The 27,218-nt window shown below is 36.4% G+C and overlaps 1 protein-coding gene across 3 annotated transcripts in view; it reads left to right on the top strand.

The window, feature by feature from the left end:
• The window catches only part of CTNNA3 (catenin alpha 3), a 1,431,866-nt gene that overhangs the window by 686,089 nt on the left and 718,559 nt on the right, over positions 1-27,218 (top strand). For all 3 annotated transcript variants that reach the window (XM_033130597.1, XM_033130596.1, XM_033130595.1), the window contains exon 8: positions 26,020-26,100. In XM_033130597.1, coding sequence (XP_032986488.1) covers positions 26,020-26,100 — 81 coding nt within the window. The remainder of the gene's footprint in view (positions 1-26,019; positions 26,101-27,218) is intronic.

Here is a 27,218-nt window from a genome sequence, read left to right as displayed (position 1 = left end):
CTACTCTTGTGCTTCAGTTTGGATATTTTGTACTGACTTTTCTTCACATTTACTAATCCCATCTTTCTGTGTCCAGTCTTTTAATCCTGTACAACGAGTTAACTTCAGATATTGTATTTCTCAGTTTTAAAATATCCATCTGATATATTACAGACTCAAACTTTCTGCGTAAATACTCTATATTTTCATACATCTTGTTCATTTATTATTCATTTTCATTGCAGTATTAATCATAGCTATTTGATATCCTTGTCTGCTAATTCCATTATCTGGAAAATGTCTGGATCTATCTCTATTGGCTATTTTAGTTCTTAGCATTCACCTCTCTCTCCTCCTTCATATGCCTATTTAATTTTTATTGTAAGCTAAATATTTCAGATGATATATTTTAGAGGCTTTGGTTTATTTTAATGTTCTTTTAAGGGTGTTGAGTTTTGTTCTGACAGTGAACTAAATCATTGGCAGATAATTTGGATTCTGTCAAAATTTGGTTTAGTTCTTTTTGTGATTTTTAAACCATGCATTTCCCCCCCCTTTCCTTTTTACTGTAGAGTGTATGAGTGAGGAAAGCTCTGTCATGGCTTAACGTTTATTAAGAAACAGTATATATGTATTACCTTGGAATTATACTCTGTTTAGTTGTACACTTTATTTTGCGTATCTGGCTGCATCCTCTTAGCTCTGTAGATGCATGACAGATAAATGCATATGGTTGTAGATGTCTAGTAGCCTTTCATCTAATATGGCTTAACAGGATTGAAAAATTATTTTTTACCTCTAATCTTTTGGCTTTCTGAGACCTTGCACAGATGAAGAATATGGCAAAAAAACTACAAAACTCACTACACACTGGTACTAGAATCTTTTTGTATCACCACTTAAACTTACAGAATTTTACCTGTGTGGGCCTCAACTCCTGGAATTCAATGCGCTATCTCTAGTTCCCTTCATTTTACCCAGTATTTTCTGAGACGTGGAATCACAAACTAGACATAGAAAGAGCCACTGATTTGAATTGGGTTAGACAATCATTTGCTTACCTAAAATAGTTGTACCTACAACAAACGATAGAGTTTCCTAAACTTCCATCATTCTTACATCATTTTTACAATTTTTTCCATATCTAAACACCACTTGTACTATTATTCATCTAGTATTTTCCTTTAAACAAACTTTAAATCAGCTCACTTTTGAAAACACTCAACTCATCCTCAGTAATGATAGTCAATAACCTAACATAGGTTAACTGCAAGACATAGTTATGAATATTGTTATTAATTTTCAACTTTATTCATATGTTTTCATGGGAATTTTAATGGAGACTTAGAGGAGACTGAGCAATATGTGCTAGCCAAATGAAATTTGGTATTTCTAAGCTTTAATTCTTCATTGGCAATTGAGACATAAGCAATTTTTGAGTTTCAACCTGTACGTGGGTAACTTTTCACTATTGAGCTGATTACCAAACATATCAAGAGGAAAGCAGGTAACATGTACAGTGCTAATAGTCTTTTTATAGTAAATTATATATCAAAGGGCAATCTCAGTATATACTGAACGTTTCTATAATAATTTATAAGGGCTCTCATATCTGGTATGTTGACATTATAAAATTCAAGGGAATGTTAAATGAGGTAACAAATATGAAATTTTATGTCGGCAAATAATTATGTTAATATTCATCTTAACTTACTTTCCCTACTCCATGAGCTTAACTCAATTTGCAGACTGAAGAAAATATCATTCCAGGGACAACAGTGCCCAATCTCTCCAAATAGAGATGAAATAATAAATAACCTGAGATGTAGGGCCAGGACAATCATAGGAACTTTAGAAAAAGCAAGCCCTCAACTCTTGGTTTGGTTTTCCTTTAAAAAAAAAAAATGTCCTTTATAAACAGGAAAATCACACATACACAGTTATTGCCAGTATCAATATGTATTATTGGCTTTGTATAAAATTCAAGGTCACAATAGCATTGTGCTCTCCCACATTTACCTAGGGAAAAAGTTATTAAGAGAAACAAATAAAGAGAAATTGAATGGTTGTGGGTAAAACTGCTGGAAAGCAGTTAAAGTGTTTCCTTTATTTTGCCATTTATTCATGCACAATAGCTGTAGTATTTAAATGTGTTCCTTTTCATTGCTGAAACCACTGAGGCAGTGAACTGTATCTTTGTGGGGCTGCTAGTGTGCTGTAAATGCAATATTGCCATCCTGGGAACTATAATTTAACCACCACAGAGGCATCGCCTAGCTGAAGGTATTTTGCCTTACGACACTTAGCATACAAGTGTTGAGGTGATATATTTAAATTATCTTCCAGCTTCAACAAATGCGCTTCCTCTGTGTTGGGACTTTGGTTGGGTCTGAGGATTTGAAAATCAACACAGACTAAAGAAAGTAAACATGATCACTGGAGGCACTGTGGTGGTCAACAAGTTTACTTTCTTGCCGTTGCTATTCAGTAGGAAATAGCAAATTTAAAAGCTCTTTGCTAATTCCAGTGTTGTTTTTTTTTTTCTTGAAATTGTGTCAATAGACTTTAAACCCATAGAACAGCTATGATTTGTGTGTTTCAAGACTATAAGTACAAAAGGAAAACAGATAATGATGAAGGATAATAAAAATGATAATAGTGAGAAACTTAGGTAACTCAGAACGTTTGTGGACTCTGTGAAAGCATTGATACTGTTGGAGAGTGATGGCGAGCTGAAATCAGTTTTACTCAGAAGGCTTGTGCTTTGGATACAGCTGAGTTTTATTTCATTCATTCATTCATTTATTCTTTGTTAATATTTATTTGATCTTTCAGACAGCTATCTTTTGGACATCCTTAATATACTTGATTTTGATACATTTTCCCAACTTGTTCCAGTAAAGGATGGTTGTTGTTTAAGGCCTAAAAATTGAAGCATTTGATTGGACTTTTGGAGGTCTTCTCAACATTTCTTGTTCTGTTTTCATGATATCTCTGTGTCCTTTTAACTCATGGCCTAATTTTGCTTTAACCAGGTTTATTAGGATCTATTTCTGGCAGGTAATTTGATCTTAAATGTTTAGTATTTAAATGTACTAGCCTGCAATTAAATGGTTGTCTCAACAGAAGATGAGTGGGATACTTTGATCTTTAGTGACTCAAAATTTCAAATTTGCTGGTGCATTACTGTATTTGTGACTAATGTCTCATGTGAGAATCAACTAGATATAACTCAAGTAGGGGGAAGGTCAGGAATGTGATCCCAGTCCAGGGAATAAATAGAAATGCTTTTTATGGATTTGCAGAAATATTACTATACTGACACATTAACAGAGCAGATATCGTGAGCCTACTTAATAAGCATCTAAATAACAGCTCAAGTTCAAAGGATGTTACAATAAAAATGTTAAAAATACTGATAAACTTTTAAAATATGTACAGTATAGGGTAAGTAAAATGATCTCTACCACTCATAAAATTTAATGTATTTGATTCTATTTCCTCTTCTTTAAAATGTAAATACTAATGTAAATATATATATTTATATATGTAAATACTAATATAAATATATATGCATATGTATACATATATATATATATGTATATATATATATAATATTTTAAAACAGCATTTGGTATATTAAGGCATTAAAGCTACACAAGCCACTGGTGAAATAAGTTCAAGAGGTAAATGTGTCATCATAATTTATCTCTAAGTATAATATAACCAGTCTTTTTAAAGTATTTTACAAAACAGTCTTGTAGAAGTATCATTCTTCTCCCATATAAGGCCATCTTCCCAGTGAAATCTTATATATTTTGCTGCTATATAAGTTAAACATATACCAGGTGATCGTGGATGACTGCAATGTGTAGCCCACCCATATAGAAATTAGCATTGGTAAGATGGTATTTTTACACAGTTGCTGCTTAGTCTGACAAAACAATTTTGATTGTAATAATGTCTATTCAGTCCCAATATTCTCATAAAAATGCCCAGTATCCTTATCAATATGAGAACTTAATCTATTAATTCATCCAATAATAATTATTGCATCTTAAAAGTGTCAGGCGTATACTAAATGCTGGGGAGAGAGTGGTGAACAAAAGTGACTCGGTCCTTTACCCTGCTAGTATTTCCAGTCTATTTGTTGGGGGAGCTATACATTAATCAGTTAATCACAAACGGGAATTTATAACTACACGCTGTAATAAGGATTCGTAATTGCTCTGAGTCTGGGAAGGCCTCCTGCTTGAAGCAGCATTGGAATTAAGATCCTAAAGATGAGTAGGAAATAACCAGGATATGATTACAGGGGCTGGGGAGTGGGAAGAAAATTTTGAGTTGAGACGTCAACACAAACAGAGCCCTGTGGAGAGGGAGGGAATGGCATATTTAAGAATCTGGAAAGTTTTAATGGTTGGAACACAGATAGCAAAGATGTGGCCTGCGATGGAGCTGGAGCGATGGTTAGGCAGAGGCCAAATCATGGCCTCAGGAGCTTTAAGGATGTAAAGGTTTGGGTCCTGTTTAAAATCTTTCAAAGGGAAACCACTGATTGATAGGTTTTAAAGACAGGGGCGCAACATGAAGAGAATTTGTAATTATTTATTTTTAAATAACACTGACTGTGGAGTGAAGAGTGTATTGACTAGGAGACTGGGAGAGTGAAAAGTTGCAGGCACACCAATTACACTACACTTGATCTTAGCCGAAAGGCCTGGAAGAGATACACACCAGTTATGGAACCATTAGTGTTGTCCAGGAAATGAAGAATTAAGGTAATGGTGGTGAAGATAAAAGTGAGCGGATCTCAGGAACATAAATGGAAAGACTTGATTAGCTACTGGAGGGAGAAGGAGGAGCAGGAGTATCCTACAGGGTTTCCACTGTAGGGCCCTTCATGGCTGGCTGTGAAGACATTCAAATTTGGGTGGGAGGGACAGAAGTTTGGTTTTGGACATGAAGGCATTCTTTGGTTCAAATTCTATTAGGACAACAAAATTGTTTGATTAAGATGACCAATCTTATTACCGAAGATGAGACTAATATACATTTTATTGTACATTGATTATGGCATATCACAAACTATACAAACTCTCCAGTGGTTCTTTGATGTTAAACTTAAGTTCCTGTGCACCAAAAATACAAAGAAATGCATGTATGTTCTGTACGACATTGCATCTCTTTTCCCATTGCCTCGTGGTCCTCTTTTGTGTCGCATACTGCTCTTGTCCCACAAGTTCCCGACATAGCTTTTTTATACTTGGCTTCTTTTCAGTTAATATATGCTAATTTAACTTAAGATGTATTTTTTTGTGTGTGATTCTACCAGTTTATTTTTAGTTAAATGTATTGGGGTCACATTGGTTAATAACATTATATAAGTTTCAGGTATACAATTTTATAATATATCATCTGTATATTGCATTGTGTGCTCACCACCCAAAGGCTAGTCTTCCATCACCATGTATTTGACCTCCTTTACCATCCTTATCCTCCCCCAAACCCTTTTCTCCTTTGATAACCTATCCTACTGCTGTCTGTGTTTTTTAGTTTATTTGTTCATTTGTTGCTTTTTGTTTTATATCCACATGTGAGTGAAATCACACGGTTCTTATCCTATTTCATGTGACTTATTTGACTTAGTGCGATATTTTCAAGACCCATTCACGTTGTCGCAAATAGCAATATTTCATTTTTTAGGGCTGAGTAATATTCCATTGTATATACGAGGTATAATAAAAAATATGGTGAATGTTTAACTTAAAAAAAATTACAGTAAAAGACACATTGCCATTAATTGCCCTTAAAATACTCTCCCTCGCTTTGAGCACACTTGTCTCATCATTCTTGCCACTTTCTGAAGCAGTTCTGGAAGTTCTAATTCATGTGACAGGGTCTATCACCTACTAGCTCTGTGTTCATGAAGAACAGTTTGCTGCTCTGAGCCTCAATTTGCTTATGGAAAAAGCAGACAGTGATTATTTAATAGGGTAATTGACATAATTCAATAAAATAATGTCTGTAGATTTAGTGCTTTGTACATTTTTTTCAATTTATTTTATTTTTTAAAGATTTTTATTAAAATATAGCTAACATACAATATTATATTAGTTTCAGGTGTGCACCATAGTTATTCAACATTTATATACCTAAAGAAGTGATCACCATGCTAAGTCCACCAACCATCTGACACGACTATGCTATAACAACATTATACACTGTAGTCCCCATGATATACATTCCATCCCTATGACTTACTTTTTTTTCCTGGAAATTTGGACCTCATATTCCCCTTCATCACCCCCAGCCCCGTTTATACTTTTCAATTACAGTTGATATTCAGTATTATTTTATATTAATTTCAAGTGTACATCATAGTGGTTACAACATTTATATAATTTAAGAAATGATCCCCCTGACTAGTCTAGTACTCACTCACCAGATACTATACAAAAGTTATTGCCATATTGTTGATTATAGTCCCTGTGCTTTGTATTATACCACCATGACAATTTTGTAACTACAAATTTGTACTTGTTAATCCCTTCATCTTTTTGATCCTGCCTCTCAAACCCCTCCCATCTATCACTCCAACAGATCTAGTACCCATCTGATACCATCCATAGTTATTACAATATTACTAGATATATTCTTTATGCCATACCCTATATCTCCATTATTACTGTGTAACAAGCAATTTGTACTTCTTAATCCTTTCTCCTTTTTCACGAAATCCCAACCCCTTCCCAACTGGTAACCATCAATATCTTCTCTGTATCTATGAGTTTGTTTCTGTTTTTTTTTTTAATAAGGTTCTTTAGATTTCACATATAAATGAAATCATACTGCATCTGTCTTGCTCTGTCTGACATACTCCACTCAGTGCAGTACCCTTCAGGTCCATCTGTGCCACCACAGAGGGCAAGAATCCATTTCCTTCCATGGCTGAGCAATACTGCATTGTATGTATGTGCCACCTCCTCTTTATCCATCCTTCCACTGATAGACACCCAGGCTGCCTCCACATCTTGGTCACTGAAAACAATGCTGCAACGAACATATGGATGAACATGTCACCTCAAAGTAGTGTTTTGGGTTTCTTCAGATAAATACCCAGAAGTGTGATCACTGGGTCCTTCTTTGTCGCTTGTTATAGACTTTGTTTTAAAGTTAATTTTGTCTGGTGTAAGTATTGCTATCCCAGATTTTTTTGTTTTTTTATTTCATTTCCATTTTCCTTAAATATCTTTTTCCTTCCCTTTATTTTTCGTCTTTGTGTGTCTTTCAATCTGAAATGATTCTCTTGTAGGCAGCATGTGTAAGGATTTGTTTTCTTATCCATTCAGCCCTCCTATGTCTTTTGAGCATAGCATTTAATCCATTTATGTTGAAAGTAATTGTTCATAGATATGTAGCTAGTGTCATTTTGTTATTTATAATTTTGATCTTTTTTCTTTTTCCATCTTAAAGAAGTCCCTTTAAAATTCCTTACAATAGCGGTTTGGTGATGATGAACATCTTTAACTTTATCTTGTCTGAGAAGCTATTTATCTGTCCTTTGGCTGTAAATGATAGCTTTGCTGAGTAGTCTTGGTTGTATGTCCTTACTTTTCATCATGTTGAATATTTTGTGCTAATCCCTTCTGACCTGCAAACTTTCTGTTGAGATATTAGCTGACAGTTTTATGGGAGCTCCTTTATAAGTTACTAGTTGCCTTTCTTTTGCTGCTCTTACAGTCTCCCTTTGTCTTTAACCTTTACCATTCTAATTATAATGTGTCTTGATGTGGACCTGTTTGGATTCATCTTGTTTGGGACTCTCATTGCTTCCTGGACTTGTATGTCTATTTCATTTTCTAGGTTAGGAAAGTTTTAGTCCTTATTTTTTATAATAGGTAATTAATCCCTTGCTTTCTATTTTCTCCTCTGGTATTCCTATTATGGCAAATGTTCTTAACGTTTGATGTGTCAGAGGTCTCTTAAACTATCCTGTTTTCTTTGGATTCTTTTTTTCTTTTTGCTGTTTCAATTGGATATTTTCTGCTACCTTGTCTTCCAAATTTCTGATCCAATCCTCTGCTTTATCATCTAGTGTGCTTGTTATTCCTTCTAGTGCATTCTTCATTTCAGTTATTGTACTCTTCACTTCTGACTGTTTTTTTTTTTTATGATTTCTATGTCCTTTTTTACACTTGCTATCTCTTTGTTGAAGTTCTCACTACGTTCCTTGAGCATCCTTATAACCATTGTTTTGAATTCTGTTTCTGGTTGCTTGCCTCCATTTTATTTAGTTCTGTTTTTGGAGTTTTTTCCTGTTCTTTTATTTGGGATGTATTTCTTTGTTTTCTCATTTTGGCTGTTTCCCTGTGTTTCTTTCTATGTATGAGGCAGATCTGCTATGTCTCCCAATATTGGCCGGGTGGCCTAATGTGTAGTAAGTGCCCTGTTAGGCCCTAGCACAGTCTCCCTGTTCACATTCTCTGGGTGCTCCAGGAATGTCCTTTGTGTGTGTACTCCTGTTATGGTTGAACCTTGATTGCTATTGGCATGTCAGTTAGTGGGATTGACCCTCAGGCTGATTGGCGGTGGGTTTTAGTCATGTCCACAACTTACAGGCTGCTGTGCAGGGGGGTTTACTACCCCACTGAGTGGGATGATGGTGTTTGTTCAGACTGCCCTTTGGGTTTGCCAATTGTGGGGCTAATTGGGTGGTGCTCTGCTGTGGTGTGAAGCCAACCTCCAAGAATGTTGGTTCTAGGACCTCCTGTGTGGGGCTTCAGTATAGGCCCAAGTCACCAACTGCCTGTGACCAGCCATGGACTATCTGACAGGAACTACAAAGCAATCTGTTGTTCACTGCCTGTGCTAACGCTGGAGGCACATGGGAGAAGCCACACTGGGAGCCGAGGATGTCTGCCACCAGAACTGGGCCTGTGGTAGCTCCACAAAAGCCAGGACATCCCAGGGCCTGCTGCCACCTGCCAGCTCCTTTAAGGATCAGCCCCAGATAAAGCCTCATGCCATACATGAGTTGGGTGAGGCAGAGTCTCAGGGAGTCAATAGAGTGGGAAGAGTTGTGGTCAACTGGTTAATGTAGACTCTGGTTTGGTGCCAGTGCTAAGCCTGGAGCTACTCAGCAAAAGTCTCAGAGCACACTGAGGCCAGATGTCACCTGCCTGGGTCCTGTGAACTCCAATAGTTTTTCAAGAAACAGTGCAGCATGGGTGGGCCTGGCTGCTCTCAGAGAAAGTGCCTCTGGTGTTGGGTGAGTTGAGTGGGGCTGGTTCCCAGTCAGTCAGCAGGGTGGAGCAGCAGAGCTCACCAGGCCAATCAGATTCAGATTTGGCCATAAGCATAGGGGCCAGGCTCAACACAGGAAAGATGGTGCATGCCTGCTGGCTGCACGGAAGAAGGACCCCATACAGGGAAAATGGGGACTGTCCTCCAGCCTTGCTCTGATGCCCCCCAAATTACTGTCCCTCTGCCAGAGCCTAAGGTAAGTGAGTGTCTGCAAGTGAGAGAGTCTGTGTGTGGGCTGTTTAAGAGGATGTCTGGGTTTCCTGCAGCCTTCTGTCCCCTCTGGATGGTCAGAATCCCCACTGTTTTGCACAGCCAGATGTTGTGAGGACTCCTCTTCCTGGCACCAGAAATCTGGAGGCTGGTATGGGGCTGGGGTTTCTCGCTCCTCCAGGGGAAACCTCCATGGCCAAGATATCCCTCTCAGTTCTCAACCACCACACAGAGGTTTGGGGCCAGCCCTTTTTGTGTTTCCACCCCTCCTAAGAGTTTCGATGTGGTTTCTTCTTTATATCCATAGTTATAAAACATCTGTTCAGATAGGCTTCAGATGGTCTTCCAGGTTGATTGTTCTATAATTTAGTTGTAATTTTGATGTGCTCATGGAAGGAAGCAAGGCACAGTGTTTATCTACTCTGCCATCATGGATCTCCCCAGTCAGTGCTTGGTACATTTTAAGTAAACTATTAACATTTGATATCATTGATATTATGTTATTGGTATTATTTAGACTTTACTTCTCTTCCATATACAGTGCATATATTGGTTATGGCTTTACATGTTAATTCAGAAATGATATTTTTGTCAATCAGCTCTTTTTCTCTTTAATCTGAGTATTTCCAGCCTGTAGGGTCAAGAAAGTAGGGATAGGGAACATTCTTTTGAATAGAGACACGTCCTAATTGAGGTACAATGCTTATAAAGAATTGCCAGGTATGCCTTGCAATTGTTCTGTATCAGTTTTAATATCGTTTCCTTTCACCTTTCCAGGAGCAAGTATCTATGAGTTAACATGAAACTTCCTGCCCTTACCAAAGGACTGAATCACTTAAGTATATAGATACTTTCATAATGATAGGTAATGGCTTCTATCCTGCTGACTGTAGCCCCTAAATGCCCCCTGCCCATGCTGAAGTGCTGGTGCTCATGCATTCCTGCTTGTCAAATATTTTGAATAGCACTGCCCTATCTCCACCCATGTGACTGTTTAACTGCCTCATGCACAGCATTATCCTATATCAACAAGGAAAATAATCCACTGCATTACAGTACCAAAAACTCGTAGGAATCAGTATTGTCTGTTCTTTCACAAGTCATTATAAAAATTAAAATCTTGGTTAAATGGATTTTTTGTTTACATTGATTTAGCAGGAGAATTAGTAAATTTTCATGAATTTAAAAGCCCCTAATCTATGTCTTGACTTTATTTTCTTTTTATAAGAACAAATGTTTAGTAAGCATATAAATAGAACAAAAAGATGTTTTATTTATAATATGGTAGAAAAAAATTTTTTCACATACTTGTAACAAGTAACACACTTATTTAGAAATTATCCCACTTAATTAAAAAAAGTGTTTATTGTACATGATTCTTACCTATTTAATAAAGTGCCTAAAAATCCTGTAATTCATAGCCCAGTTTCAATAGTACTTATAGGCAATTATCCTGAATCCACTCACGTCCATGTATTTAAATAGTTATATAATCTAGATTTACACTAAATTGACTGGCTCCTCCCTCCAATCAGGTACAAGAAAGTCAAGTGTTTTTTGTTTGTTTGTTTGTTTTATATTCAGATGAGTGCGAAAGAGTGACACATGTAAATAATTTGAGCTCATTTCTTTAGTGCTTGGTAGTGTGGTTCTTCAACTTGTGCTTCTTATTTTTTGTTAATCTGTAATGCTCTTCCTGCATAATTTAAATCTCTATCTTATGCCCCAAGATTTGTAGCTAGTTCATTTAGCTCTGTTTCTCTAAGGTTGATGGAAGGAGGAGTTAACACTCTCAGCTTTCTAACGGCAGACATTCAAAAGGATCACACCTGTCTCTAACATTACTAGCTCTCTCTGCCAGACGGCAAGAAATATTACAGGCAACTGATAGTTTCATTTTCAATTTAGACACCCATTATTTGATGTTTACGGGCCATTCCTAATTCTGAATCCAGAATTTATGGTTCATTCTGGAGATTATCATCACAGCAATCTCCTGCACCTCAGCTGTGCTTCACAGAGAGCTTTGCGCTGCTTTATCAGCCTTCCCTGACGTCTGGAACAAATATATAGAACCACGTCCAAATCACCCCAGCTCAGGCAGGCTTGGTTTATGACTCTCTAGATGTCTGTTTCTTCTAATGGGTAGGCCAGTTTGCACAGTCTCAGTGAGGGGAGAAGTTGACCCTTGGGGAAGAGAGAGGTAGTCATTAAACAAAGAAAACTTAACATTTAAGTCTCTGAACTCATCTGAATTAAACTATATGATATCATTTATTAAGTTAAATTTACTGAGTTTTGCTCAGTGCTAAATAATAATGAAGCAAAGATGTTACCTAGCTTGCCTTGCAAACTTAAGGTGAAGAGTGATGTATAAATCTCCTAAAGAGATGGTAAAATAGTGGCAGGAGCTGCTTCAGAGTCATAGGCATATTTCAAATGCTTATTTTATGGTTTCCATTTTGAATATACAGTGTTTAGTTTTGCCTGTTGGATACATGGGTTTTTTTCTAGGTTCTGTTCAATAACATGAATTCAAGCTTACTAAAGAACCCTAGAAATCTCTGTGTATTGATTGTCAGCAGAAGAATCCCTCACTACTTCCGCATTTTTGAAAGGATGTGGTAGCACATGCATCTATTACCCGTGCCATAGGCCAAATGTTGTTTTATTTCAAATCTTGCTGATTGGATGGAGAATGAGAATATCTTTTGCTACCAGCGCCTGCCTGCTTTTGTGCATTTGTTACGACCTGTCATTTGCCCCTCCTCACTTCCAGGGGACCTAAAATTAACAAAACTAGACAAAGGGACTAAGCCTGGTCATAAAAGGGCTTCCTATTCCTTCATCCCTAAATTAAGCACTGTTCAGCGCTTCCCTCAGATTTCACTTTCTGCCATGCAGGCAGTAACAAAGCAGAGAGAAATAGAGGAAAAATCACAGCAGACACTGTGCATTAGTCCTCCCCACCTTTTGTCCAACTTCACTCTCCAGGTAAGTTGCTTTTCCTTGAGGGACCAGCAAACTGGAAATATTCTTCACTACTGTTTTCTTCTGGGGAGTGAAATAAAAAAATAATGTTCTTATTTATAGGGAAATACAACCATAAGTACACTCAATAATAATCATTGGTATGTGGAGATCAGATCTGAAGGGACCCCAAGAGGTCTCTTCCTACACTTTATTTAACAGAAGAGAAAACTGTGACCCATGGAGATGATTTGATTTGCCCAAGTTCACACATCCAGCAAGTGGAAATGTTAGGGCTTAAACACTCTCCTCTGAATTACTAAGTACATATTTTTTTTCTCCACATAACTATTCTGAATGAAAAAAGAAACTTAGAAAGATGTATTTGGAATTAGCCTTAGAACTATCAATTTGAATAGAGGAAGGTTTTCTCTGAAGTCGCATTGTGAATTTTAAATTTGTGTCATTCTGTTAGCTCTGTGCTAGGTGAGTCTGTGACAGCTCTCGAAAGCTGGACTCATTGCTCTTATATCTTCTCTCCTCATGACACCCTCGTTTCCTTTTGACTCACTTGAACACAATCCTCTGGCCTGCTCTCTAAGAATGGTCAGTATTCCAAATATTTCGTAACAAATCCCCTTCCTTGTACTATTTTTTCCCAATAGCACATATCCAACATATTGAAACTTCCAAGGCAACATTTGGAGCTTAAAATTAAAATAACTAGGATGTTCAAAAAGAAGGTGAGATAAAACAATTATATTTGTATCTCTCACTATCCCTTTAATTTTTATATAATGGGGTCAATTCTTCCCCCAATCCTGGATGAAAAGTCAAGCAATCTCAAAACTTTTCTGGTTATCTTAGGGTTTTTGTGTCACTTCCCTTCTTCTAATCAGTAATTAGAATGTAATAGTTGAAACTTCATCTTGATTTAAATTGGACTCCAATTTCCCACAGTTCAGGCATATTTCAGGAAGGAGATCAATAGTTGTAAAAGAAGTTATTAGCTTTTTCTTTCTTTTTCTCCCCTTTTCTGGCATGGAACAAGGGAAAGGAGGAGAGGTAAGGGAACAGGAAAGTTACGCCTGCCTCTATGGATATTGAAAGCTGACTTTTTCTTTAGATTTGCTGTATGGATTAGGGTCCCAGCAAGAGAAAAGTTGATACACCAAGCTGGTAATTTGAGGAGAATGTATTAAAGGGTCTGTTTACATAGGTGTGGACAAGGTTCACGGGAGCCAGTGCGGGATAGGGCAAGAGGCTGGGCTAGCAACTGCAGGGAGCCCGCCCACCCCAAGACCTGAATGAGTAAGTGGCCCCTGGACCCTGAAAGGTTAGCTGTATAAAGAAGGCTTCCTGCCAGGAACTGTGGTTTTCAGGAGAGGGACACAGTAATTGATAGCAACCCCTCTGAGTAGCAACCAGAAAATAAATACCCCAACCTTACTCTCCTCTCTGCGCCTCCCATTAGCCAAACCCACATGAAAGCAGGGTAGAAGGGAACATCTTTGTAAAATCTGGGCTGTGGAGCAGACAGTATGGTGGAAAAGGGTGGTGATTTGTTCTAGAGGGGCAAATGGAAAAAACTGACACAGATGCTTTCACAGGGGTCCCCATTTCACCTGCAATGCACTTGATATGTGTGGTTGATTCTTTTGAAGCTAACTGCTTAATCTCAAAATCCAGCAGTTTCTATAATTCCTGTCAGCTTAGCTTTATTTACTGATCTATGTAATGATCTTGAACAAAAATCAAAGACGCCCAGATCTTTTGCATGAGGCTTGTATCTGGACCACAGGAAACGTTCAGATATTGGGATTCAGTCACCTCTTCTGTCTATTCATCAGCAAACTAGCCTGTCACCTCTCACCAAGATTTCTTGGGAGAGAGTTTATATTTGCCCACTAAGTCTCAGCTGCCAGGGACTCCTCTGATGCTTTCTTAATGGTCCCATTGGAATCTCTCTTATCAGACTTGTGTGGACAAGGATATAGGGAGAAGGATGGGGGTCCCAGACTAACTTTGTCCTAATAACTCATCTCCAAAAATACCTTCCCTAGTCTGTTTATTTCGACCCTCATACCTTCATTGTAGATGTAAGGTTTTGGAGTCATCTAACTGATTTTTAAATTATTTTCTTTTGAAATCATTATTTTGGTCTAGCATATTAGTGTGAAATGCCCTATGTGTATCTTGGTGCTTTAGTTAAAGCTAAACATTTTAAACAAAATAAAGAGAAATGGAAAATTTCATGTATTGGGCAGGGTCCGGGAGTAGTGTAGTGGAGAGTGAGGGAATATTTTCGAGCAGGAGTCATTGCTAACTCTTAAATTACACCAACTACAACATATTAGTATTTATTCTGACTGCACATAATTAGATCCTATTTATGAGATTTTTCTATTAAAGAATCAAGTTTTGTTACAAATATTTTCAATAGATTAAGTAAATGTCCTATAAAAGAGAGCATACCATTCTATTTCGTTTGTAAAAAAAATAAATAATCGCGAAGGAAACTATTACCTGCTAATTTATTTTAAAAGAAAAATTTCAGAGGCCAAGTTTCTTTAAAATGGAACACACTTAATTTTCCCCCATGCTGCAGAATCTGAAACTCATTGAGTTATGAATCTTGAAAGTACTAATTGAAAATGGCAATGATAGAAAGGATTTATTTTAATCAGTAAATAATGAATCCATTGTATTCTTATTTTATAGTGTAAAAAATAAACATGTTTGCAAGACACAGATTACAAGTGGATGGTGAAAACAATAATCAGAATGGTGGAAATCTTTCTGGTCTAGATTACATATATACAGGCCATAGAAAAACTTTGTTAGTCTATAAACTACAAGTTTATATAAATGCTAGAAAGCTTATTGTTGTCTGAAGTTTGACATACTGAGTATAATTAAACTATGAAAGCCTAGCTTTGGAAACAAAGAGTGGGGATTAGACTTAAGAAACTGGAGGAATTGGTAGAAGATAAAATTTTAATGAGATCATGTTATAATACTCTACCTCCCAAAGCATCGTAGATATGGAAAAAATTGCTAGAGAAGAGCAATTCTAATTAAAATATGGAAAATAATTTATTCAATTTATGTATATAATGCCATATCATTGCTTATTAGACTTTGGAGTGTTTTGAGTATACATGTATGCATGTGTGTGTGTGTGTCTGTGTGTGTACATAATCTGCCAAAAACCTCAAGATATAATACAAAGCATTACATTCTTCCACTTTCTTACAGATGCTCTTATATTAGCATCACAGATGTTTTCTCCATGGGTGGGCACTCTCTTGAAGCTGGCTGCTGGTTCAAGCATCAGAAAATCAAAAGGATTTCTAGAATGAGCCAGATAACCTTCTGGAATATTCTAAGAAAACTGACAACGATTCAATAAAGGGATTTTGGAAGTTGAAATGTCAGTAAAAACATAATGTACAATTTTACCATTAATTGAAAATAGATGATTCATGAATTTTGGTCTAGATATCTATATTTTGTCTACACTGACTCTCCTGAAGGTTATACTATTTTCAACTCATTGTCCTGTGTAGCAAGATCTCTACAATCTTTCTGATGTCCATAAGGAAATCTTCCTCAAATAGATCAATATCATGTTCACTTATTCATTTATCAGTTCAATCATTTTAAAAATTCATCAATTCAATAAATACCGAGCATATATTATGGCAAAGAACTGCTATAAACATAGCAGTTCATAAAATAGTTTATGCTCTCTACCCTCTGTGATCTTACAGGCAATTATTTTTATTGCTAATAATAAATATAATTTATTCAATGACAGTTACTACCCCACATGCTTTATATACATTATCTCATTTAATTCTCACAACAACGCTTAAAGCAGACATTGTCATCTTCATCCTATAGATAAGGAGACTGAAGCTTAATTTACATAATTGGCATGTGGTCATCTTGTTAATAAATCTTTGCACTGATATGAAGAATATCTATCTGATTTTTCTATTACACCAACTTTTAATAGTTTAATACAAACATTTTTTTTTAAATGCAATGTGATTGATATAAAATGTCCTGAACAAGCTGAGAAAAGAAGTCCAGTTTCAAAGGCACAAAATTGTTTTAATCTTTATTCATATTCCAATACGACAACCGACTGATATAGTAGTCAATTTTGGTTGTGAGACTAGGCAGATTCCTTATTTCATTGTTTTAAACCATTAATCCCAAAGTTATGTATTATTCAGAGTCAGAAACAGCAAAAAAACACACATACAGATACACACACACACACACACACACAGAGCCATGAAACTGACAGGTTTTCTATTATTTTGCTATGTGAAATAAAAATATTAACTATAAAGCCATCATTTTAAAACAGAAATGACAAAAACTTAAATACAAAACAAAACAAAACAAAACAAAAACGAAGCTGCTATCGGATTAAAAGACAGTTTTTATGGTTAAATAACTGGATTATCTCCACATGAGTATATTTTCACCACTTGAGTCTTGAGACAAGTATTTAGGAACCATTAAGGTACAAAATATCTTTGAATCCTGCCCTGAACCTAAGTAAAAGGCTACAATTTTGAACATATTCCCTTCATTTAATAGTAATTACAGCATGATTTATACAAACAGTCACTGACCTAGGAGCTGGCAATATTTGAAACCCATTAGAACAAGAGTCACAACAAGTTTAGCTTAATGCTGAATCACTGAATTACTTACACTATTGATTAAATTAATAAACTCCTTCTTTTCAATTTTTCCTTATTAAGAGGAGTGTGGGTTCCAGAGTTTGCTGGGCTTGAGCAGAGAACAAGAAACTATCAGGAAAAGAGGAAAAGTGGTAGATGTAGAATGAGACAAGACATAATACATAATAACTTGAAGTGAAAAGAGTGAAAAAGCCAGTGATTTTAGGAAATAAAGTATCAGGTTACTTCTGATTCTTCCAGTCTCTTTCCAAGTTAGGTTTCGTCACTGGAGTGAATCTTCGCATCTACATTTGCACCTACATACCATGTTTCCCCGAAAATAAGACCTAGTTGGACAATCAGCTCTAATGCATCTTTTGGAGCAAAAATTAATATAAGACCCAGTCTTATAGTAAAATAAGACTGATTTTCCATGGCAACATCTTTAAAAGAGAAGATCACAGATTATATCCATCTCTGAGATTCAAAGGGATTAAGTAACATCACCAGTGAAATGATTTGAGTTTTACTGCAGTGTAAACCCACAGGTATTTTTTTCATGTTTGGTGCATATCAGTTGAAATCCTGCCGTCCGGCATAAACATCTCTGGTCTGAGAATACATGCAATAAGCTCCAGAGTCATGTTCTCAGTACTTGACTAGACATTTACTAGATTCTGTATCAGCAGAGAAATCCAGCACCACATGTTCTTAGAGGTAGGAGGGACTATGGAGAACATACAGAGTGCAATGGCCTCCTTTTACAGATGCAGAGACAAGAGAGGAGATTTAACTTAGTTAAGGTCACCCACGGAGCTTACTTCAGAATTTCCATTTTCTGATCCATGGATTTTATTTCATCCTCATATCAAGTTTATGTTGTAGGGAATAATGATAACAGTCTTTGAATAAAAACACCAGCTAAATAGAGTATCTGACAGCTAACAGGATGGATGTTAATTACTTTTGTTAAAAATAGAAACACTAATTTTATTAATAAAAATGAATATTATTTAATATTAGTAAAAGAGTGGTAAGCCATTCTTACATTTATTTCTTTTATCCACAGCCATTAACTGAGTGCCAAACACTGTAGTAGATGCTAAGATTACAGAGTTAAGACTTTATAATTTATAAGGTGAGGCAAAGTGTAAATAAAAGATGACAAGAAGTTTCACAGGTATTATAATTTGAAATTTGTAGAGAAATTAGTGGAAACACAAATGAGAGCATATTTAAATATATATTTGTATATTATTGTGGAGTTGAGATTGAGGAGAGTAAGAAAGAGATGATATAGAGCGCTAGGCACTTGAACTGTGTCTTGAGTTATGGATTAAGAATTTTCCTATTGAACGAGAAGAAATTACGGCATTGCAGAATAAAGGTTTAGTGTGTGGAAAAGCATAGGGAAATCAGCCAGCTGGTGTAGTTCAGGAAATGCAAGTGTTAGTACCAACAATGGTGACGCTATTGCTAAGTACAATAACTGCTAACATTTCCTGAGCCCTTTTATTTGCCAAAACTTGTACATTCCTCATCTCTTTATTCCTTACAATAACCCTATAATATCATTACTATATTATCTCTATTTTATAGGTCTGGAAAATAAGACTTGGAGAGATGAAGTAACTTGGCCAAGGACACATAGCTGTCAAAGGGTGGAGCAGGTTGAAACACAATTTTAATTGACTACACAAACTTCTATGCTATTTTGCTCATTATTTTTAAGAAATAAATTTACGTAACTTATGTAAAATATTCATTTGAGCTTAAGTTACAGCTCATTGAAATCTTTACAGTATGGTGGACAAAACCTGAGTTTAGACTCAGCTCAATTTGATCCTATCTCTTAGGGTATTTCCTCCTGTGATATGGTATTTAAACTTACTGAACTTTAGTGTCTTCATTTACATATGTGTGAAGAGTTATTGTGAATGGCATTTGAGACAATACATATAAAGCATTTTGTTGTGGTAGATGTTTGACAATCTTTGATTTTCCCTACTGACTCCCAGCCTCACCCCAGCAGGCAGCTACTTGGGGCAGCAGCTTGCTTTTCCAAACAATGTAAAAGTTCAAGACACTTGCAGTCTTCAGGCTGTTTCCCTTGATAGCTAAGTCATACTATTCTTATAAAGCTATTCTTTAAAAAAAAACCTTCATTTCGAGTCTCAGAGTTAATTGTTTTGTTTGTTTTTGTTTTATTTATATAGCATAGACCTTGCTTCAGAAAGATATTAGGATAGACTGTTAGGATGTTTTCCTGACATGCCATTTAGTACAGTGGCATTCTAGAAGAGATTTAATTTTTTTATGCTTGTCTATTTGTATGTGTTTCATGCCTGAAAAATGTTGATTAGCATCTATGCCTCTGCTATGTATTAAGCATAAAATATTTTTAAAGCTATTTCTGCAGAAAGGAACTAAGTTAAGGACATCATATTTTATCTTCACTATAAAATAAAGATTTCCCATTTAAAGGGAAATGTGTCATTTTTAAAGGTTGAATAAAATGACACACATTCTAACACAAAAACAAAGCAAAATAATAACAAAACAACAAAAACATTTTTCTTGCTGTTTAAATTCCATACAGAGCTCCTCTCTGCACTGATAAGATTTTCATTTGATTATGAATTAGATACATTTTTATTTGCTTTAAAATTCATTCCTTAATATTTGAAGCTCTGTAGTTTCTTTTGAGGTCAGTGTCATGGCCTTCCTAGTTTAAACGTCTCCTAGTTTAAATGTCTTCATTTATTTGTACAATTTCAGATTTATATTATGCATACATGTTTCCAGCATCTTTTCAATGGTTTCTTATGCAAGAAATGGTACAACAAAAGTAATGTTATTCTATAATTCTTCATTTTAGAGAACAAGGCCCTTTCATAGAGTTTCAAAGTTAAAATGGAATATAGGAACAATTCGAGGCAAATCTTAGTTTTATGGGAGTGGGAGTTAAGACCCAGAAATGTCAATGGGATTTGTCAAAGATTACCTTTATCCAATCTTTCTTCTGTTTATTTAACAAATAACTTTTGAGTTCCTATTATGGCAAAGCATGGTGCTGGATGCCATGAGGGACAAATTATATGTAAAAAGTTTCTCTCCCTCAAGGATCGTAGAGTCTAGTGAGAGAAATGCATGAGGGATAAGTAATTAACCATAGGATAGGTACTAATGAACTGAGCTCTCTAAAAGCCCTTCAACAATTCCAAAACTGACCATCATATTCATATCGCCCTGGTTTTCCATTATTTAGCCCATCATCCCTGCTGGAAACCTGAACACAAGCTAAGATTGCATCTTGCAGTGAACATCCTACCTAGTTTACTCAGAGTCTTTAAACCTGTCAGTGTTCTTCCTCCTGACTGCCAGGGCGTTAATTTAAACACTGTCCACCTCTCTTCTGGACTGTGAAAGCTAACTCTCTTGCCTGCCTCTGTTCTTAATCTCTTCAAATACGTTGTGCAGAAGCCAGCCAGATCAATGTATTTGAAATAATAGTCTGTCTGTGTCACTCACTGTCACTCACCTGCTTAACTTCCATGAGTCCCAGTTGTCTTTGGGATCAACCTCGTTTCTTAATGAGGCAAAACCCACCAAAATTTGGTCCCCCCTCACACTTTTTATGCTAGTTACTAAATATTCCATAAAGACTTTGCCCTTTGCTCAGGCTTCCCCTGTCCTCCTAGAGTGGATTTCTCTTTCTTCTTGTCCTGTGACTCCTACATATCCTTCAATACTCAGGCATCTTTCCTTCATCCTCAATGGGAGTGCTGCTCTCACTGATGTATGTGTTACCCTGGATACCTCTATTAAATACTGTGTTTATGTTTGTTTATTTTTATTATTATTATTTTTATTAGTTTCAGGTGTACAAAACAATGTAATAGTTAGACATTTATCATGTATAACCCTCACACACTGATAACCCCCCTCTCCCCATCTACTACCCCTCTGACATTGCACACAGCCGTTACATTTCCATTGTCTCTATTCCTAATGCTGTACTCCACTTCTTGTAAAATACACACACACACACACACACACACACACGTAATTGTAGTTGACATTCATTATTGTTCAGCTTCAGCTGTACAGTGCAGTGATCAGGGATCTATATCATCCCTGAGGTGGTCTCCCTAATGAGACAAGTGTCCAGCGGATACCCTACAAAATCTAACACTAGATATGTGATCTTTAAAGGCAGGCACTAGGTTTAATGGATCATTGGTTCTTAGTATGGTGCCTGGCATATAGTAAATAATAGATTTCTTGAATAGCTTGAACTGTTCGTTGAACCAAGTGTTATAAAATAAATACAAGTATATGAAAGTATAATGGAAAATAATAATTTATTCCACGCTGAAGATCAAAAAATGCTCCATGTAAAATTTAGTAATTGAGTTGAATCTTAAGAGAAATCCATAATCAGAAAAGAGATAAGAAGTACAAAATGAAGTTTTCACATGAGCATAGTTCCTGAATTGTTATTATATTGCATAGAAAATAAAGGACCCATTGTAGTAGCTCATTAATGATTGATGAGTAAATATGGGAGTAGATCATGTGAGGCCTTGGACACCACGATCAAGAGTTTGTTCTTAATTCCATCGACAATGGGAATAGATTGAAAGCTTTTAGAACATAGAGGGAACATAATTAGAGGTCAAGTTTACTAGAGAGTAAACACGTTGAGGGATGGGGTTTTTGTTTGTTTCTTGCTCTTTCATTCTCATATAAAAGGTGACTTGCAGAAAGTTAGGGACTCATTATATATTTGAAAATAAAGATATGTTTTAGAGTAGTGTTAATACATCTTTCTGAGATGAGGGAAATGTTCTATATCTGTGCTGTACCGTATAGTAGTTACTAGACACATACTTCAAATTAAGGAACTGAGCAATTGAATTTTTAACTATACTTAATTTTAATTAACATTTCAATTTAAATGGCCACATGTGACTAACAGCTATCATTTTGGACAACACCACATAGAAAGGTCTCCCTAGCAGAGCCCCAACAGAAAACAGATGGAACGCTCAAATTGGAATAATTCAAGGAGAGTTCATTTATGAAAAGATTTTTTCCAAAGTGTGGGCAGGTTTAAGGGAACCACAAGAGTGGGTGCAATTAACTGTGGTAGTGATGTGGGAGCAATGGTGAGGCAGAATCGATGGAAAGACTCATAGGTAAGATTATAAGCCTGGAGCACAGGGGGATATTATTTATAATATGCAATGGTAATTTTAATGAAATTTCATTGAATGAAGTTTATGCTCAGAACTGTTCTTTTCAATAAAATATTTTCTGGCAGTTTATTTACCGATGAAGAATGTGATTGCTTTCCCTGTATAGTGCTGACACTGGTCATTTTTTCTCAATGTCTTCCCTCCTGGTTCTCCACTAGAAGTGGTAACTTTTCCATTAGCAGAGCTGGGCTGACTTAATGATGGCTCCTGTCAAGGTTTCTTTAAGGAGCTTCCTCTCTTCTCAGCACCTGGAATGTAGGCAGGCTCTGACTGTTAATCTATGTTGTGTTTTAATATTCTGCCCTTCCCATCCCTTACCTTAGTACGTACAATTCACCTTCAGTCATAGCTCATTGCTTGATGATTTCTTAAGGCTTTGAAAACAGAAGGAATGAGAGCTTTTAAGCAGGATGGGGCTATTTTTCCTTGCTTTATTTATTTTTATGCCATGCAGAAGGAATAAAGAGGCATAAAATGGCTTGAATGAAGCCAAATAAATCTAGATAAATAGAGCAAGGACCCAATAAAAAGCTGGAGGTAAAAAAGAAGAAAGATGGGGGAGGAGGAGAGAGAAAAAGGGAAGAAAGAAGGGAAAACTTTATATACTTCCTGTAATGACAGGGACTGTTTATTATTACCTAAAAAACACAATGTCTTTGACACAATGGAACATTTTAAACTGAGGTTAAGCACTGGGTAGAAATTAGGAAATCATCTTTATGGTCCATATTGAATCTGTTTATGCTGTCACCCCCTGTCATCCTTTATTAAAATTTTGTATGTACTGCTGCTAGCTCTGAGAAGACTGACACCTTTTAGTTGTTCTGATGAATCATATTGTAGAAGCTAGTAAGATTTTATGGCCAACACAACAGAAGTTTCTCATATTATTCCTGATGCCCTGTGTGCGTATGGAGAGTCGAGGGTGCTCTTTGTACCACTCCTGCCTCCTTTTGACTATCTCTGATTTTATGACGTGGAAAGAAATGCAACCAAGACCTAATACTACCTGAAACTGGAGATAAGGGCTAGGTTCTTTCGGTAAAATTATAAACTGTCTTTTATCTCGTTGTGTATCTGTTTATGCCATTGCTTCATACAGCCCTGCATTAACTTGTCACAGTGCTAACATGAAGGATGCTGGATGTTGCTCTTGCTCTGACATCTACAATTTTGCTGATCTTTCTTTCTCTCTTCTCCCTTCTTCCTTCACTAGACACAGTGTCCCCCATATACATATTGAACACTCACTTTCAAAAATAAAATGTGGTAAAGGACGTGTAGTTCTCTACAATGTCTCCCCCTAGGAGGCATTTGGAAATATGTGGGGTCAATTTTTGGCTGCCATAGTACCGGGGAGTTGCTATTAGAATTTGGTAGACTGGGTCCATGGATGCCAAACATCTTGCAGTGTGTAGAATGATTTCAGATGATGGTGATTTTTCCTGTCTTAAATATCACTAGCACTGCTGTTGAGAGAACAGAGGTCTAACTAAGGTTAGATTAAGGTTAGACTAAGTGGGTACCAGAAACCTCAGCTAATAGAGGACTTTAACTGTGTCTTGATGGATAGATGCCAAAATCTCCTCCAGAATCTAGAATGACACCTTCTTGGCATACAATAGTCTCCTAATAAAACTATAGGGACAGAGTCCCAGAGAGCAGTTTCCAGGCTCTCGACCTCACGTGAAAAGGCGTTGGCTCGGGTAGCAGATGGCCATCAGCTGTGGCTAGTTGGCCGTCAGCTGTAACCAGTTAGCCATTAGCCACTAATATAACTGCCGTGGCTACACTGGCAAGGGGTTTGGCAGAGAAGCGGATGGCGGATTGTGGCTGACAAGCGCGGTTAGCAAGCAGATTGTGGATCGTGTTGATTCTACTTCCTGTGTCTCACCCGGCCGCCAGAGAGACTGGGGTCCAGGAAGATCCCTCATTGGGGTACTGGTGGATGTTTGCTTTTGTGTCTCGACCAGCCGCCATTGAGGATATAGTGGTATGACTTTCCTATCTATGGCTCTGTTGTTGTTCCTTTTTGGCCTCACCATATCCTGTGTTCTTGTGCAGGGAGCGGGAGCTGAGACCCTGCATTACAAAAACTAGTAATGTATTTTGAATCAAGTCGTCCATTTATAAACTAGTCAAGACCATTCAGTAAGTCCTATGCAAGTTACTTTCAGAAACAGAAAACAAAACAAAACAAAAACTTGCCAATACCAAGATTCTAAGAGTTTTGTAAGGGTGACGATTGTGTCCCAAAATAAAATGGGCATATTGGGAAGTTTCAAAATGCTATTGTAACAAGGAGAGGTGAGAGTTTACTTTGCAGCAGAATTGTTGGGAACTTTCTGTGGAAACCGGTGAGGAACAGATAGGATTTTTAATAGGCATTTTTTTTTTTTTTTTTTTTTTTTGCAGAGACACTTCCTGAAGTCAAAGGTACATTATATGTAAGAACTTGGAAAAGGAGATAAAAGGATAGGAATATTATTACTACAAAGGGTATTGCTTGAGAAGATGTGACAGAAGACTAAAAAGATAGGTTAGAATACAATAGAGATGGTCTTGAACTTCTTGTAAAGGAGTCTTTCCACTTGAAGGTATAGGCTTATGTGTGGGTTTAGTCGTTGGAGGTAGTGTATGCCATGCTGCCTAATGGTCTACATTTTGCCTCAATGTCCTTCTTTATGGAGTTCATGCTGTAAACTCCCTCAGTTATCAAGTGCTTAAACTTGCCTCCCTGATTTTCAAGGTCTCCTCTCAAGAGCCCCTTTCAGTTTATTAATTTCAATAGGAGCAATTTTCCTGGAGGTGAATCACATAATGATTTTTCTCAATCTCTTATACAAGATATCACTGAAAAAATATGATTAGATTCAATTTCAGTTGTCTCCCACAAAAGTAATATGTAGAAAATACCAACCAAGGTGACTTTATGTGTTTAATAGCCTGAAGATTTAGGTTAAGGATATAACAGAGAGAACTGTTCGGCTTAAAGAACGAAAAGGTGTTGCACAAATTATCTTAACGAGCCAAAAACAGCTTCCAGTTCTTACTTGAAACAATTTGTTCTTGGAATATTGTCAGCTAAAACTGTGGTCAACTTTTGCAAATTGTATGAATTTGCACTGCATATTTTATTTAGTGTTTAGCAAAACTCCAATATGGTTCTGCATAACTTACACAATACACCATGAAAATGACTTCACAAACTCCCACAGAAGTTGACAATTTGAGCATCTAATGCTTTTAAGCTAATTGTATGCTTAGTGGTTAAAAAGTCAACTTGTTAAGAATGAAGATCAGGGCTTTTGGAGATAATGCTCTGCCTACTGGAGCAATGAATGCAATCCAACCCTGTATCAGAAATATTACAGAAGCTTAAAGAAGAAAATAATGTGAACTTTAATCACCATTCTACTTAGTCTAAGTGAAGTGCTCATGAATCATATGCAATATCATAGCAGTTTTGAAACCTATTCTTGAATTTTCAAGCTGTTATTTTTAGGAAATTTACAAAGCAAATTGCTAAGTGGTAAAGAGTAATTCAATATCACTGCTTATGTCATTTTGTCTTTTTTTCTCCCTTGCAGACTGGAAAAAAAGAAAGGAGCAATACCCTGAATGTTGCAATAGACAACATGTGCAAGAAGACAAGAGACCTTCGCAGACAGGTAAGGAAAAGAGAGACATGAAGACAGAAACACCATACAAAATGAACCTTTTTTCCATTGCTGGAATATTTAGTTCTTGTTTTTGTTCTTTTAACATTAATTTAGAACACAAAACGAAAACAATAAATGTGTGCTTTCCATATTGACACATCTCAACTGTTTATGTGACAAACATGAACTAGAAGACAGAGTGTGTGACATTATCAGCCTTCATCAGCTGTGTGATCTTTGGGGACAGATTTCATCTTTCTGAGCCTTTCTGAACCTATATAATGGAATTGATAATACATATTAGGGCTGTGAGGATTAAATGGAATGCCCTATCAGTGCCTGGCATGTAGTAACTTTTTTAGGGTATGTTGGTGAATTGGTTCTGTTACATTAAAACCTGAATGTATCATCTAAATCCTTACAGCAAACAGCTACTAATTCAGACACCCTCCCAATTACCCTTTCCAGTTCTTTTCAGGATGCTTCAAAAGTTCGTTTCTGTTTAAGTTAAAGCTACTTTTTAAACTTAGGTCATCAGAAACATAGGATTAGAAAGGGTTTCATTAACAATTTAGAAGTGCATTATTAAACGACAAGTTAATTTTTTTCCCCAGAAATATGAAGACTTTGCTATTTTTAAAGACCTTTGCTATCCATTCCTTTCTACTATTTTATAACCAGAGTTCTTTTTCATGCACAACTTTAACTTGGTCACCATTAACTTATAAAAGAGGGGCAAAAGTTTTTCAACCATAAGCTTTTAATGTAATATACTACTGTAATGTAATGGGAAGATTTAGTAAAATGGCTTGAGCAATCTTTTAATCCAGAAATAGATTTGGAAAAGAAATAAATAGGGATCCCCAGCCAGTTAATATTAACTGTGTAAAACACAATTTTGAAAGCTGGGAAAATTCCAAAATCTCAACTTTATGGCCTTAATGCTAATTCTATTCCTACTGTCAGCACTTAGAATCATGCAATGCAAGAGTTGGAAGAAACTTAACACAACCTGACTTATGATACAAATGAGAAAGCAGGCCAGTGTCACCACAGGTGACCTGTCTAAAGAGGAAGGGACATTGGACCAACACTGGGTCAGAACCTACACTGGACTCAGGAACTCT

Source organism: Rhinolophus ferrumequinum, chromosome 16 (genome assembly GCF_004115265.2).
Source record: "Rhinolophus ferrumequinum isolate MPI-CBG mRhiFer1 chromosome 16, mRhiFer1_v1.p, whole genome shotgun sequence".
Lineage (NCBI taxonomy): Eukaryota > Metazoa > Chordata > Mammalia > Chiroptera > Rhinolophidae > Rhinolophus > Rhinolophus ferrumequinum.
The sequence above is the reverse complement of the archived record's forward strand: the minus strand, read 5'-3'. Positions and strand labels throughout refer to the sequence as shown.